We start from the raw sequence: 15,134 nt of genomic DNA on the forward strand, positions 1-15,134 counted from the left end.
GGATCCCAGGACCCCAGGATCATGACCTGAGCCGCTTAACTGACTGAACCAACCAGACCCCCAGGATGGCTACTTCTGATAAGGGCATTGAGAGCCAACAACACACTGGGTGCTTTTGTATTCTACTGTTTTAGAAATCAAATAAATTCTAAATAATTAAAATAAATATTAGAATTAAATGCTAATTCTAAATTATTAGAATTAAATACTAATTCTAAATCCTGAGCTCATTCTAAATCCTGAGCCGTATTATCCAGGCCTCATGATCTTCTGGCACCTGAGCAGAGAAAGCCTTTCATTAAAACAACAACAACAACAACAAAAAACAGTGCTGAGAGAGGGAAATGAACTATGGGTCCCAAATGTTTGTCAGGCTGAACTGGAATCACTTGGACTGCTTTTTAAAAAACACTGCCAGACTGCCTTCCTGGAAACCTGAATCCCTATGGTTTGTTTTGTTTTGAAATAGGGTCCACACCCAGCACAGAGCCCAACACCGGGCTTGAACTCGTGACTCTGAGATAAAGACCTGAGCTGAGATCACGAGTCAGATGCTTAACCGACTGAGCCACCCAGGCGCCCCTTTTTTCTTCTTCTGTATCCCTATAGTTTGTGTTGGGATCCGTAAAGTTGGACTTGACTCCTTTTCTCTCCTCTGCATACACCATGAGATAATCACTGAATCTCAATTTAGCCCTACTGTTATTACTTAGGGCTTTAGGAATGCTATCACCCCTTGGCATCAACAGCCTGTGAGTTAATGCAGAACGTAGACCATAAACCCACAGAAGGAGAATGTCCCTATTCGAGTAGTGTAGTGGAAAAGGCACCAGAGTTGGGTTCAAGCTCCAACCCTGTCACTTCCTGTGACCTTAAGCAAGTTCGTGTACCCTTTTGGAGCCTCCTCCTACTTATTTGTAAAAGATGACCCCAGATGAAGCCCAAGATAAAACCATTCTAAGAACAGTGGACTAGGAAATGACTAACACTGGCCTTGGGCCAAAGAGACAACTCTTCAGTCAAGCCTCCTTATTCACTTCAGGGTCTTACATCTCAGGTTTTAGTAACCAAGAGCGATTGTCAGATACACTATGAATTCACTGAAGCCTTTTCACAAGAGCTGAAGTGGTGGGCTTCCTCACTATGTAGCAGGCAAGGGCTGCATTATTAGTCCTGTGATCCCCAGAGTCACTCAGATGCCTTACTAGACAGAATCTCCTCATTGGAGGAGTTTGTCTTCTTGCTCTGTGACACTGAGAAATGGGGCTAAATGACACAGGAATAGGCTATATACTGTCAGGGGCAGAGAGGTAGTGCAAATGAGTAAGCTTGACAGATCTTAGCTATTCCTGGGGTAGGATCACAGAGCCCTGCCCTGTCCATTTTTTGCGCTTACCAAAAATCATTCCAAGTTGTTTCAAATTTAGAACAGGCCAAACAAAATTAGTCTTCCAGGTGGCAACTTGGGAGCTAAAACATATTCTATCACTAATCAGAGTATCACCCAAATGCTTTGATGTGTTCCTGGTCCTGCCAAACACCCAGCTTGGTGTCTTACCCTTGCACAGAGTGTGTCCTATGTATTATATAGGATGGTTTGGTAATGACTATGTGGGCTCTGGAGTTAAGCTATTCGAGTCAAAATGCCAACTGCCTATTTACCAGCAATGTGATGCTGGGAAGTTCCTTTTTGGCCTTTCAGTTGCCTCATCTATAAAGAGGTTGATCCTCTTGTTATAGCAATTAAATGAGATGATAGGGGCGCTCAGACCAGGACTAGCACACACTAGTCAGTGGGAGCCGTTTTTAACATTCGTAAGCTAAAGTGCCAAAAGAAGCTGACACCTATCCAATAAAGAAGCCAAAAGCATTCCAGAGGGTGGAGCTAAAAGAAACATCTCAAATCATGATCTCCACATTGTTGCATCCTAATGTAGTTTTGAAATTAAACCCAGGTTAAGAAAGGAGACCTAAATGAGGGAGGACAACATGGAGAACAAATTCCCAGATTACATCTATTGTATTACGGTATTTGGCTCCTGTAAGACACACAGGAAAAGCTTACAACAGAGAAAGGGACGGTGAAATTCTAGTGACAACCTTGGGATAAATGAAGTGCTGACTTCAGTTTTCCTGTCACTCATATGGTGACAGGGCCTGTAGTTCAGTATGCCTGAGCTTTGTCTGTTTTATTAAATGGTGCCAATATTTCCATTTATATCAGTTCTGCCAAAATGCTTTCAATTTTTAAGCTAAACAATTTTGGTTTCTCTTTTCAAATACTCTTACGTTTCATTGGCAGCATATACGGAATATAAAAGCTTACTTCAATGGTGAAACCAGACTAGAGATAGAAAAACCTTAAGCTTAGAGCAAAGAAAGGCAGAATAACAAATTTTTTCGAGTCTAAATATGGCAATGATGTGACCTTTAGCAACAGCAGAACTATCTGAATAAGTGGGTGAACTGGTATTAGTGGTTGGTGTCTGTAGTTTATCAAGTCTTCTTGAGACTAACCCTATTTACACCTCCGTCCCTTTAAAAGAGAAAATCACTAACAGTGTGGGCTTAAAATGTCATGCAGGTGGTGGCTGATGTTGCAGTATTTCCTCCTCTTTTTTTAAAAAGATTTTATTTTTATTATTTGTCAGCGAGAGAGAGCACAAGTGCAAGCAGGGGGGGCGGCAGGCAGAGGGCGAAGCAGGCTCCCTGTTGAGCAAGGAGTCTGACGCAGGGCTTGATCCCGGGACCCCAGGATCACGACCTGAGCCGAAGGCAGAGGCTTCACCGACTGAACCACCCCGGTATCCCCGGAAGTATTTTCAAGATTCAAAAAATACCCAGGAAACCAAACAGGAAAAGGAAAAAAATTTTTTAATTACAAACCAAGTTTACATACTGTTAAATGGGCACTAACAGCTCAGTGTAACCACTTGTAATACCACTAGCAGGACCTCACAGGAGCCAAACTACAGCTCTTCCCCATCCATTAGCTCCCTGTGTGCTGTGACAGCACAATTATTTCATGTTACATTTATGGAGGACAAGGACCACTTTACATAAGGTACAACTGTATACCCTTAACATTCGGCACAAACACTGGCATGCTGGCACTGGGAGGCTTCATACGCATTGTTTATTGCACCCGGAGTACTGGCTGACAGGATCAAATGGAATACAGTATAGAGTATTTTTAAAACTGTCAAACACTACACACATAGTATTATAAAATGCCACTTAACTGGGAAGAAATTTTCCATCATCTTAAGTCATAAACAAAACTTTTAAAAGAAAACAAGCAGCTTTACTTGAACTTCTAAATAGTGTGAATCTGAGCCTGACTGGACCCACCCAGACTCAGGACAAAGGTAGTGTTATTGTACTGTCTTTACAAAGAATTTTTCTTGTCAATTTTGCCTTCACCTAGTCCAGCCAGATGAGAGATGAAGATGTCAGTCCCCAATATCTTCACAGAGTGCCCTTATGACCAGTTTGGGGAGTGACGACAGGGAGCGGGGCAGATGTGAGGAGGAAGAGTGAGGGAAATTTATCTTTCATGATCCTGTGCTATATTACTTGAGGGGCTAAGGTAATATGGTCAGTGATACACAGCAGTTGATCCTTATGCTTATAAAAGACAAGCCATCCAGTCTGTACTCTTGACTGTGTGCAAAATATCAGCAATAATGCATTTAGGGGCTCAGATGAATAGAGAATGTCCATCAACCAGGACTCTAGAAGGAAAGCTCCAAAACCGAGAAGTCCTTCAAACGCCATTCCCATTACTGTTCTCGTCAAGTCAATGGCTCTACCAGACTTGATTATTTATCTCCACCAGACAAGTGTGATTTGACTTGATATAATCACATGATCTCAGGCTCCACATGTAAAAATGTCAGCAGTGGCTGAAGAGCAGCAGCATCATGCTGAAGAGACCCATTTCCTCTGACTCCAGAGCTCCACCTTCTGGTCTCAAAAGTTTTTCCCTCTGAGGGAATGGCTGAAGAGAGGGAGCCCAGGGCAACCTTGCTGAGAGAGAACTTTCCCTCATAGTGATTCCTACTGACTTGTTGAGAGAGAGAGAAAGAGCTTTGCAACGGTTAGGTCCACAGCTCCTGAGGCTGCCTTGCAAGTTGTCCTGGGCATGCTTCGGAAAACCACGACAATCCTGGTAGGAGGTGTCTTTTAGGAATAAAACAAGTGGTTCTTCTTTCCTTTAAAGTCTTTTCTCATTCCAAAATCTCATGAGAATGTCAGTTCATAAACGCTACCATCTTGTTTATAACCAACCTCCTGAAGGAGGAAGGTGAAGGATTTACAACTCTATGTGCTCAAGAGTAAGTGTCATCAGGAAAACTCCGTACTAACATGAAAGTTAAGGAAATCAGGACTCGCAAGAACACTCTGATAAGCCTTCAATCTCTGAGGAAAATTTGCTCAGTGATTTTCCAAGGTGATTAATAACCACCACCGACATGTCAGCTTTACTACTTATTACCCTCTTTATCCTTTCTCATCCCTCTTAACTTCCACCAAGAAATTTAAAGTGGGAAGAAGTTAAACCTGAAAGAGGTAGATGTTTCATAATTTTATATTTATTATGGATGAAACCAGTTTAGTTGAGATTTTATTTTTTATAATTAAAATAATTGATGGGGTACGCGTTAAGAGAAGTATTTCTCAGTCTTTTAGCTTTTTATAAACCAAACCTGCATACCCATTCTGTAATCTGTCTTATGAAAACTTTATCACATTTCTCAAATATGTTCTTTTAATGCATAGCCTGGTTAAGAATCATGCATATAGGATTATCTCTCACAAGCATAAAACAAGCTGGCCCTTGGGCAGCTACTTAAGAGCTTGTGTTGGAATGACAGCAGCAAATGTCAGCTTTTCAAGGATCCTATCTAATCTAGTTCCCAGGTTAGAAGGTCAGGAAGAAAAAAAAATTCCATCTTTCGAACACATATTGAAACAAAGTCTTTCCCAACAAAGAGTTGAGTCTTAAGTGCAGTCTGTGCAACAGCACATACTTTTGGCTATGTTCACACAGTAAACCATAGAAACACACTGGCTCTGATGGCTACCTGTGGAAGACAGACTGATCCAGTGTTTACTTAGTATAGCCATCAGTGGCTTCTCCGGTCAGCAGGACTTTAGAGATGCTTACCGTGTGTCCACAGTCCAGGAAGGACATGCCCAATGCAATCAAACATTGCCAACCCTGAAAGATAAAGTACAGTCATCATTCACCAACCGCACTGCAGATCCCTCGTCCCATCACGACTGCTCACACCGCACTGCTCAGATGCAAACCTGCTCTCTCTTTTTTTTTTTTTTAAGATTTATTTGTCAGAGAGAGGGGAGAAGGGAGGGAGAGAGAGAGGAAGAGAGAGAGAGCGCGCAAACAGGGGGAGTGGCAGGCAGAGGGAGAAGCAGACTCCCCACTGAGCAGGGAGCCCGACGTGGGACTCGATCCCTGAACCCTGGGATCATGACCTGAGCCGAAGACAGACGCTTAACCGACTGAGCCACCAGGCGTCCCCCTGCTCTCTTCCTTGAACATCCAGCTCTGCTCATCTCCTACCACCCAGGTTGCAACCCCACACCCCCAAGACATCCTGGAATCTGCCTTCCTCAACATAATGTCTTTGTACTATTTTCAATATCGAGTTCCCTGTTCCTACCGCTGTTTGTAGTTTGTTTCTTTTGTCCAACTGGGAGTTCCCTGAAGACCATTTTCTTCAGTCCTACCCCATTCGTCATGATGCACGTGGAGGTAATGACTGACAGACCAACACAACTGGGATTGTATCCCAAACTGCTCTATGAAGTGTTTGGGGGCTTAACAGCACCGACTCTGGAATTAGTCCTCAGCCTAAAAATGTGTCAACAACCTCGACATTCTCAGGGTGACTGAGGACAACTCAGTCTCTCCATAGCTAATTTGCAGGAAGGAAGGATTCTCTTAACTTCTGTAATGAATTTTTTAAATAATTCCTGTCAAAGACATGTTCAGTTACTTGGGTTTCCTTGGAGTAAATCCCTAAAACACAGGTTCAGCATGACCCTAGCGTGCTCAAGGGCTACTGGGGAGGAAAGAAGAAAAAATAAATCAATCCAGGACATAATTTTTCAATAGTTACTACAGTGATTTTCTCAATCTAGTACTTAACCTGTGTCAAGATACTGGCGTGCAGGCCAGGTAAGCGTTAAAAAGATCAGCAGGTCTCCAGCCTCCATCCTTAACCATTCTCTGCAGCATATGTGGTATAAATTCTGCTCTCCCTAACCCTCCACACATGCATTCTTCAGAGAAACCTGTATAAAACAGGGAGGTGTCTTTGTTGCTAGAACTATTTTCCATCACTCTAAGTAATGTTAAAGAAGATTTGGAAAATAGAGAAAAGAATATACCATCAAGGAAACATCCTAACACAATTACTATCACCATTTTTTACATAATTTACCCCGGATTTTTGAAGAAAAATTTGACTATCTTGGAATACATTATTCTGCAGTAATTTTCTGTGCAGCTATGATTTTATAACCATCATTTTTAAATAACTCTAGAGTAATTTAATGAGAGAATATCACTCTTCTTTCTTTAGTAGACAGCTATTAAAATCTTGTATCACTCTCTACTTTCTATACTGTTCTTTTAATTCCTCAAACACTCTATACTCTCTTATCAGGTTTTTTTTTTTAAGTGATTTATTTACTTATTTGAGAGAGAGAGAAAGAGAGAGAGTGCAGGCATGAGTGGAGAGGGAGAAGGAGAAGCAGACTCCCCACTGAGCAGGGAGCCTGAAATGAGGCTCAATCCCAGAACCCTGAGATCATGACCTGAGCCGAAGGCAGATGCCTAACTGACTGAGCCACCCAGGTGCCCCTCTTATCAGGAATTAAGGATGGAAACCAGATAGAAGTAACATGACAGCTCTTAAGAGCCAAAATAAATTTTATGGTTAAAAATATTATTTAACCACAGGTGACTTAACAATTTCATGTAAACTGTCTCATTAACCTGGAGATTGGATTGCTATGTGCTATAATTAAAAAAAAAAGATTGCTATGTGCTCTTCTGGGTCCTTCCATTTTGGTGTTAATAACCCCCATCTCTACCATCTCTGATACCTATACCCCTGCCCCCTCCTGAATGGACTTACCAGGTAAAACACAAAGCTCAGATAAGCCACACTGACCACAGCAGCTACCACGTACAATGCCACATGCCCGAGTTCCTGGACATAAACCAGGACAAAGTACATGTTGATGGAACAGACGATAAGGACCAATATCCCGCCTGCAATCCTCCAGCCTCTGTAAAAGAATCATCAGTCACTGGTGGAACAGTCCAACCCATTCACAAGCAGAAAAGGACACTGTCCTGTAGGGCAGACAGGACAGAAGTAAGAGGCATTTCAAAATGAACCGAAAATTGTTACTATGTCCCAAGACATCAACAGGGAGAAAGAGGGGGTTAAATACTATCAAATAATCCTTAATATTTAAGTCCCTAGAAATGCAACAAGTCCTGAGTACCTACAGATGCAACAAGTAATTTCAAATACCCCAGACCATTTAAAGATGTATATAAAGGTATTCGTTTATGCTTTTCTCATTAAGATCATTTAACATGGAATTAAGGTGCTTTACAGTTCAGTGACTAAAGCTGAAGAATTAAAGCCCTAAGAGCGGAACTTTCTCGTGCTAGAAATGAAAAACGTGCTTGCCTTCTTTACCACATTCACAGTCTCTGTTCTCTGAGCCAAAGACTGAGGGGCAGGTCCAGCATTCACCTCTCAACACATGTGGTTCCCCTACATGACTCAGTTTCTGACTGGCCTAATTCAATGAAGATATGCTTCCCCACATATTTTTGGGGAACTGAGAGAAGTACACTCACATTCCATTGGCAAAGTCATTCATTACTGGCCGCAAGCTCGTAAACGTGAGGATGGGTATCAGAGCAAAGGGAAGCTGGAAAAGAAAGAATGAAGATCAGATGGGGCTACTGGAGATCCTTGTATTATCCTCAAGAGCAGCACTGTTAGCACCAGGGAAACACACATCCTGCCTCATCAACCCCATGAGAAATTATTCCTATCATCCCAAGATGCTCGTGCATTATGTTGAAACCTGTAGAGCCATCATTAACTTGGCATCAATTCTGATCCTGTATCTTTATAAACATTCGTATCTGCCTTGCCTTTTTAACCTCAATAGGACCTAGCAGTGTCCTAAGTTATTTAATGTTTACTTGAATTAAAAAACAGTAATTTTATACTCTATATGTAATTATAGCAGATAATTCCCATTCAACAGGCTTTTACAAACCAAATCATTTCTAAAAGCTTTTTAGATACCAGGGATTCCATACATTTACTGTAGACTGAGACTGTGTCCTCTTTCTTCCTCTGAACTGTCCCCAGAACCCAGCACTACAGGCTTGGTACCTAAGGGCAATACATAATACCGCCTGATTAAATGAGATGGGAGTTTCCCCAGCTCCCTCCTCACCTGTAAGCTCTGCAGAACATTCAGGAAGTCATTCATTCCTGTTAGATGCTCTACATCCTGGAAGATGGCAACAAGCAGAGTGGGGATGATGGCAATAGAGCGGGTCAGAATCACTCGGGCAAAGCGTGACCATTTTAGGTTCAGGAATCCCTGGAAGAAAACAGAAGCAGGATGAATGTCAAGAATGGGAAACAGAGAAAGGTTTGGGGAGGTTCGGGAAGACCCTAGAAACATGGGATTAAGAAGTAACAAAAAGGATGGGGTGCCTGGGTGGCACAGCGGTTAAGTGTCTGCCTTCGGCTCAGGGCGTGATCCCGGTGTTCTGGGATCGAGCCCTACATCAGGCTCCTCCGCTATGAGCCTGCTTCTTCCTCTCCCACTCCCCCTGCTTGTGTTCCCTCTCTCGCTGGCTGTCTCTATCTCTGTCGAATAAATAAATAAAAAATCTTAATAAAAAAAAAAAGTAACAAAAAAGCAAGCAATATTTTCTTCCTCTAATCTATACCGGTCAAAACAGCACATACCTCCATGACGAACTGGCCAGAATAGGTTCCTGTCATGGTGGAGCTCTGTCCTGCAGCCAGGATCCCCACTGCCCAGATGTAGAGTGCAGCAGGCCCAAAGTAACATCCCAGAACAACGCCCTGCGAGAGGAAAGGGAAAAAGATGTTTGTGTCAGTGGTCTGCTTAGACAATGACCAAAACAGAATTTCTCTGCAACATTTCTCCCTCTTCTTTGCTACGTACCAACCTACACCAAGTGCTGTGCTGGGTGCTACTCCCCAGAAGCTAGACTCAGAACCTGACCTCATTTTAGAGGCCTTCAACCTAAATTTTCCTGGATATTCCTTCACTCCTCTGCTTAGTCTTTTCTCCAAGTTCCTAAAGCCTTCATCGTCAACCTATATCTTAAATAGGAAGGAAGGAAGGAAGGAAGGAAGGAAGGAAGGAAGGAAGGAAGGAAGGAAGGAAGGAAGGAAGGAAGGAAGGAAGGAAGGAAGGAAGGAAGGAAGGAAGGAAGGAAGGAAGGAAGGAAGAAAAAGAAAGAAAGAAAGAAAGAGAAAGAAAGAAAGGCAGGCAGGCAGTCTACACAACATTTCCCAAATTATATTACTTAACACACTATTCTGGAAGATAGTAACAGCAGTGAAGAGAAAGGTCGGCACATTTGGGAAACACGACATAAATTATGTATTCTACTCTTGGGAGATTCATAATGTAATGAGCATAAAAGAGACTGAGAGGTCCCAATAAAGAATACTTTACCAGGAGCACCTTCTTCAGTCTCCCCCTATTAACACCCTACAAAACTATGTACTACCAACATAACTCTGGGATTGCTGATACAGTTCATCTTTCAGCTGATCCTCTATTCCCTCCCACGTAATCCAAAAATGCTTGTCTGGCATCTAGACTCTGAAATAAATGACACTCCAAGGAAGATAGGTTCAGCTCCGAAGTGAACCCACAGAGAAGATCACATACGATGGCAAGAATGCGGATTCAGGGGCAGTGATCACAAATCTGAAAAGGCTTACCCCTTTGTAGATGTCCACAGCCAGTGTCGAGTTATCGTCAGGAAAAAGGTGAGTGTGGGGACTGCTGTTATTTCTACAGACTGCAATCTGGAACACAAAGCAGTTTAGAAGCAACTTTTATTTTTGAGGCAAGGACCAGACCAGAAGAACTCTCCGGCAGACCACAAACTACAGGTCACACTCAAGTCATCTAGGAGAAAGGCTGGAGGTAAGACACTGGATACAGGTTGCAACGGGAGCAGGGACTGGCAGCAATGGCACTTGTGGTCTTCTTTCATAATCCTTCTACACCGTCGTGCCATCAAAAATATTTACTGAGTTAAGAGTGTGCATGGTAGCATGTGAATGCTTGCTCACTTTAAGTGACGGCAGGAGCAGAGGCCCTTAAGAAACAGCAGAGGACTCCTGAGTCAGAGGAGTCCTACAGATAGGCAATCGGGTATCAAGATGATAGAGAACTCAAAACGCAGAAAAGTATAAGGCCAGTTTCTGCTTTCTGCTTGTTGACTCCTTCCTACCTATCCTCACCACTAAATGACAGGACTGGCAAAGCAGGCTGGCAGTTGATAAACAGGAAACAAAAGGGGATGACAAAGAACCAAACACACATGAAGCCACAAACACAACAGTGTGAGGCAACCTTTATTCTGAGGCAAACTCACTCTGAGCCAGTAGCTGGGAAAAATGGGTCTAGGCTTGGTCTGCCCCCAGACTCTAGACCCTAACTAGTGCAGTGATGATGGGGCAGCCCTGAGGCTGGAGATCTGTCTTCCCTGAGCTCCAAGTCATTGTCACTTTGCCTACCCCATTCCGGCCCTCACTACCCTCAACGTTCACTATCACTCACGACCCTGGCTTACTCACCACCTGGTCGTTGGTTTTTTCAAAAAATGCTTCGGCAAAGACTGAGACGACAAAGACGTTGATGATGAAGGAAACAAAGAGAGCAATGCAGGATTCAATGAAAAAGTACTTATTAGCTTCTCGGACTTCCTGCTTATTGGCTCGATTTACCTGTCTGGACTAGAGAGATAAACAGCAGTAGTCATTTTTTGATTAGTTAGAACAAGTTTCCTTGTAATATTCCATGAGTTTGAAGTTAGCTGAAAGGTTTAGAGGGCAAACAACTGACCATAAGAAATGTGAGAAAACTTACATTCTAGCTCGTGAAGTGAGTAAGGACTTCGTGACCCTCTGACAACACTGTACGTTCCCCAAACAGGAAATGATGACTACATGCTACTGAGCTCTCAGTTACTGTGGCTAGAAGAACCACTGACACACAAAAACAACCTGATTTTCAGTCCTAACAACCTTAATTATAAAGGTCTCTGAAATCTCCCAGCAAACTACTGTGTAAGACTGATAAAACCTTGGTTGGGCTCTGTACTCTTGATCTCAAGGTCACTCAGTCTTTTGGGATTTAAACACAAGAGATGTGGCATACTTTTGGACCTTTTACGAAGAATTTCAGTCCCATTTTCTCTGTGGAGTCACTTATTTCTGTCACCTTTGTGATAAAAACAGAGTCTGAGTGTGTGAAGTTTATAAACATCCAACCATGAAAAAACCTTCCACTCCTTTAGGGTTCTAACGCTTTTAAACTAAGTGTGTGTCCCCTGCAACTAAAAACATAGAAAGCTACTATTGCTGCATATAATGGTACCGATTCCTAGGCGTATCTGGGCTGGGGCACAAACCGGGAAACATGAACTATCTGGACGGCACGGATAGAAGAGCCATGCTCACCTTGACTAAGGCAGAATGCAGGTACATATTATGTGGCATGATGACAGCTCCCACGATGCCCACAGCCTGCTCGATCTGCGGGGTGTGACAGCCTGAACAGGATGGCAGGAACATGCCCTTGAGTACCTGGCTCTGGCTGGGTTTCACTGTAACATACTACATACCAACATAACAACTATTAGAATATGAGGCCCGGGGAGTAGCATCGTACCAGGAAACACTCAGCATCCATTGCTCCTTACAACACTTTCTTCAACAACCACCTAGAATAATGAGGACTATAGCACCATCAGCAAACCAAGCAGCATGAGTGCTTGCTTCCAGAGGTCTGAGAATTCAGGACTGGGATATCCAAATATTTCACACCATATTGTAGGTATACAAAGAAGATGTGTGGAGAATGTCTTTAATATTCTAAAGAATTAGCTGGCGGCTAAGGGCCTCATTGACATTAGCTTCACAACCACTCCTATGAGGCAGACCCAAGAATATAGTCAATTCTTGATTATCCATCCTTACACCTCTATTCACCTATGTTTATCTAAAAATCACGTACGTGTGCCACTAACGTATGCTGAGACTCGTTCATAAATACTTCTCATACATACTTTTTCCTGGTTCAGCACTTCTCTTGGAAGCCTGAGACTCATCTATTGCATAATCTACTCGGAGATTAGATATGCTGTTTTTTTTTAAAGATTTTATTTCTTTTAGAAATAGAGATAGAGAGCGTGAGAAGGGGGAGGAACAGAGAAAGAGAGAGAATCAGATCCCCGAGGTCATGACCTGAGCTGAAATTGAGTCAGACACTTAACCAACTGAGCCACCCAGGCACCCCAGATTAGATGTACTTTTAAAAGTTTAGTCAGGCCACTGAGCAAAAATGAGTTTGTAACAATTGGATATAGAAAGCTACTACTACTGCATATAATGGTACTGATTCCTAGGAGTATCTGGGTTGGAGCACAAATCAGGAAATATCCATTATATACCTTATAGCTCATTAACAGTTGCAATACAGAGAAAGTTCAAGCTGCAGTTGGTATAAACCAGGATAAGCAAAACCAGAACCCCTCTAAGTTAATAGCCAGGAATCACCCTGCAACTCCCTCCTTAACCCTCTCCAAGGCTGCTCTGTTGTGGGGCTAGCCAACCTGGAACCAGGGAGTCTAGTCTAGAAAGTCCTAAAAAATCTGCTTATGTTTGACCTAGGAGACCCAGCAGGCCTTCCCAGAGACTGGTCTCTATAGATCGTATTTCTTCAAAACTGGCCTAGGCTGAATTGGCTTTTTGTTAATATGTGATACAATTAAACCATCCTACCATTATACAGTCTTGAAAGAAAAGGCAAAAAAAATCTTTTTTGTTTTAAAAAGTAATGAATAGCCTGCAACACTTGCCTCATATCCAAATGTGAGGGCCATAATGGTGATGAGAAAGCCAAAAAATGCTTCTAGCTTCCGTAAGCCTAGAGGGGAAAATGCAACAGTGAGCTCACAAAAGGGCAGACTTCTCCATCAGCTACTTGCTGCAAAGTAGCCCCTCTGACCCCTCCATTCCCACTCTCCTTACCATATTTGTCCAAAAAGAGAAATACAAAGGTATCTGCAATGGTGATGAGAACTCCACCCCACAGAGGAACCCTAGGTCAGAGATAAGAAATGGAGATTAGTGGGAAGAAAGGAAACAGTGAAGAACACTTTCTTCAGAACAGCTCTCCAGATACACAATACTTGGAGAAGCAAGGACTCGTGGGAGAGGGGACAGTGGCAGGAGGTCAGGCCCTGGGTAGTTTAGGAACATAGCACCAACCGAATAAAGTACATTCATTCAAACACTGACTGTCTACGAAGTCAGACATTTAGGATACAAAGCTGAAAAGTGTGGGTCTTACCCCTCAAGGAGCTCACTGTCTAGTGGGACAAACTGATATACAAATAAATAATTGTAACGCACAATGTCACACACTGTATAATAGAGGGATGCACAACCCAACATGAGAACACGGAACATATAGAGCCTACAGCTGCTGGGAGAGAAGGTGGCTCCAGAAAGGTTCCACAGAAAAAATAATAGTTGAATTGAACCTTGAAAATTGAAAATTAGTTTGGTTTTTGTTTTTACATTTGCTTTGAAATCTAGCAAAATATTACTTTCTGGAGGAAAACCCCCTCACCTTCCTACAGACAGGAGATTGATGGCAATGGCTGAGCCAATAACTTCTTGCATATCTGAGCCAATGATAGCCAACTCCACCATCAGCCATAGGATAATTCGTGGGACCTAAATACCAAACAGCAGAAAGACATGGTTCTAATTAATCATTTCTAAGAACTTTCTCTATAGTTTGGAATTCACATTTGGCACTGACCCATCAACAGTCCTCCATAAGGCTTCAGTCTAGAGATGAAGTACCAGAACTGGGCTCCACGTGGCCTGTCATTGCACTGTGGGCCCCAGCTGGAGAAAGCAAGGGTGCTTCTATGTGGTGGTGCCTATAAACCAAGGTCAGGACAGCAGCTGATCCTAATTTCTTCTCTTACCTTCCACTCAACAGAGGAATGGAATCTCCAATCACTAATTTACACTTAATTTCCTGCCTAAAAACAATCCGAAAGTTTTAGGGGGAAATGAAGATGCTAATATGGTCAAAATATTGTTAAGAGAACAGAAAATGGCCACAGAAGAAAATATCCTGACCGTGGCTGAAGAGACAAAACAAAAATGAAGAGGTTAGGGTCAACCTTAATGTAATGATAATATATAAGCAAGTGAAAAAGGACAAATATGTAAAGGGACTCAGGGCAAAGTGGTTGAAACTGAGTGGCACATAACAAAACAGGTACCTAATCTGGTCGAACCACCCAGCTGAAAGGCAGATTTAGTTAATACTGGCTCACAGAGGCCAAGAAAAAACAAAAAACAAAACAAAAACCACCTTCCGGGATCTACTACACAAAAAATTGTCACAAAAAACAACTGTTAGGATACATGAAGAGAAACTACAAGAAATTATAAATTACTAAGGTTTTTTTGAGAAGCATATAAGGGGGAAAAAAACAGGTAAGGATAGTTTTTCACAGTCAGGAAAGGAGATTAAACACTTAGGACAAACCAGAGGCAGATCACTATCTTATCTCAAGATGAAGCTAGGTTACAACTACCTTCCAGACATAGGGTCCATTCCTGCCTTAGGTAGCAGTAAGAAAGGCCCAAAATGTCCAGAAAAAAAGCTGTGGAAGACAGTGTAACCTCCAGGATCAGGGTAAATTGAAGAATAATTATTAACAAATCCGAAGATCCTGCCACATAGAGTTTGCAGTA

General features: G+C 42.4%; 1 protein-coding gene across 3 annotated transcripts in view; it reads right to left on the minus strand.

The window, feature by feature from the left end:
- The window catches only part of SLC11A2 (solute carrier family 11 member 2), a 36,372-nt gene that overhangs the window by 4,406 nt on the left and 16,832 nt on the right, over window positions 1-15,134 (minus strand). For 2 of the 3 annotated variants that reach the window (XM_040642452.1, XM_040642450.1), the window contains exons 6-16: window positions 13,987-14,093; window positions 13,383-13,453; window positions 13,211-13,278; window positions 11,811-11,966; window positions 10,926-11,084; window positions 10,062-10,148; window positions 9,048-9,167; window positions 8,524-8,673; window positions 7,910-7,983; window positions 7,170-7,323; window positions 5,171-5,224 (exon numbers count right to left, since the gene is read on the minus strand). In XM_040642452.1, the coding sequence (XP_040498386.1) occupies window positions 5,171-5,224; window positions 7,170-7,323; window positions 7,910-7,983; window positions 8,524-8,673; window positions 9,048-9,167; window positions 10,062-10,148; window positions 10,926-11,084; window positions 11,811-11,966; window positions 13,211-13,278; window positions 13,383-13,453; window positions 13,987-14,093 (1,200 nt within the window). The remainder of the gene's footprint in view (window positions 1-5,170; window positions 5,225-7,169; window positions 7,324-7,909; window positions 7,984-8,523; window positions 8,674-9,047; window positions 9,168-10,061; window positions 10,149-10,925; window positions 11,085-11,810; window positions 11,967-13,210; window positions 13,279-13,382; window positions 13,454-13,986; window positions 14,094-15,134) is intronic. The other variant, XM_040642451.1, reaches the window with a different exon arrangement.

Source organism: Ursus maritimus, unplaced genomic scaffold, assembly GCF_017311325.1.
Source record: "Ursus maritimus isolate PB19 unplaced genomic scaffold, ASM1731132v1 scaffold_26, whole genome shotgun sequence".
In the NCBI taxonomy this organism is placed as follows: domain Eukaryota; kingdom Metazoa; phylum Chordata; class Mammalia; order Carnivora; family Ursidae; genus Ursus; species Ursus maritimus.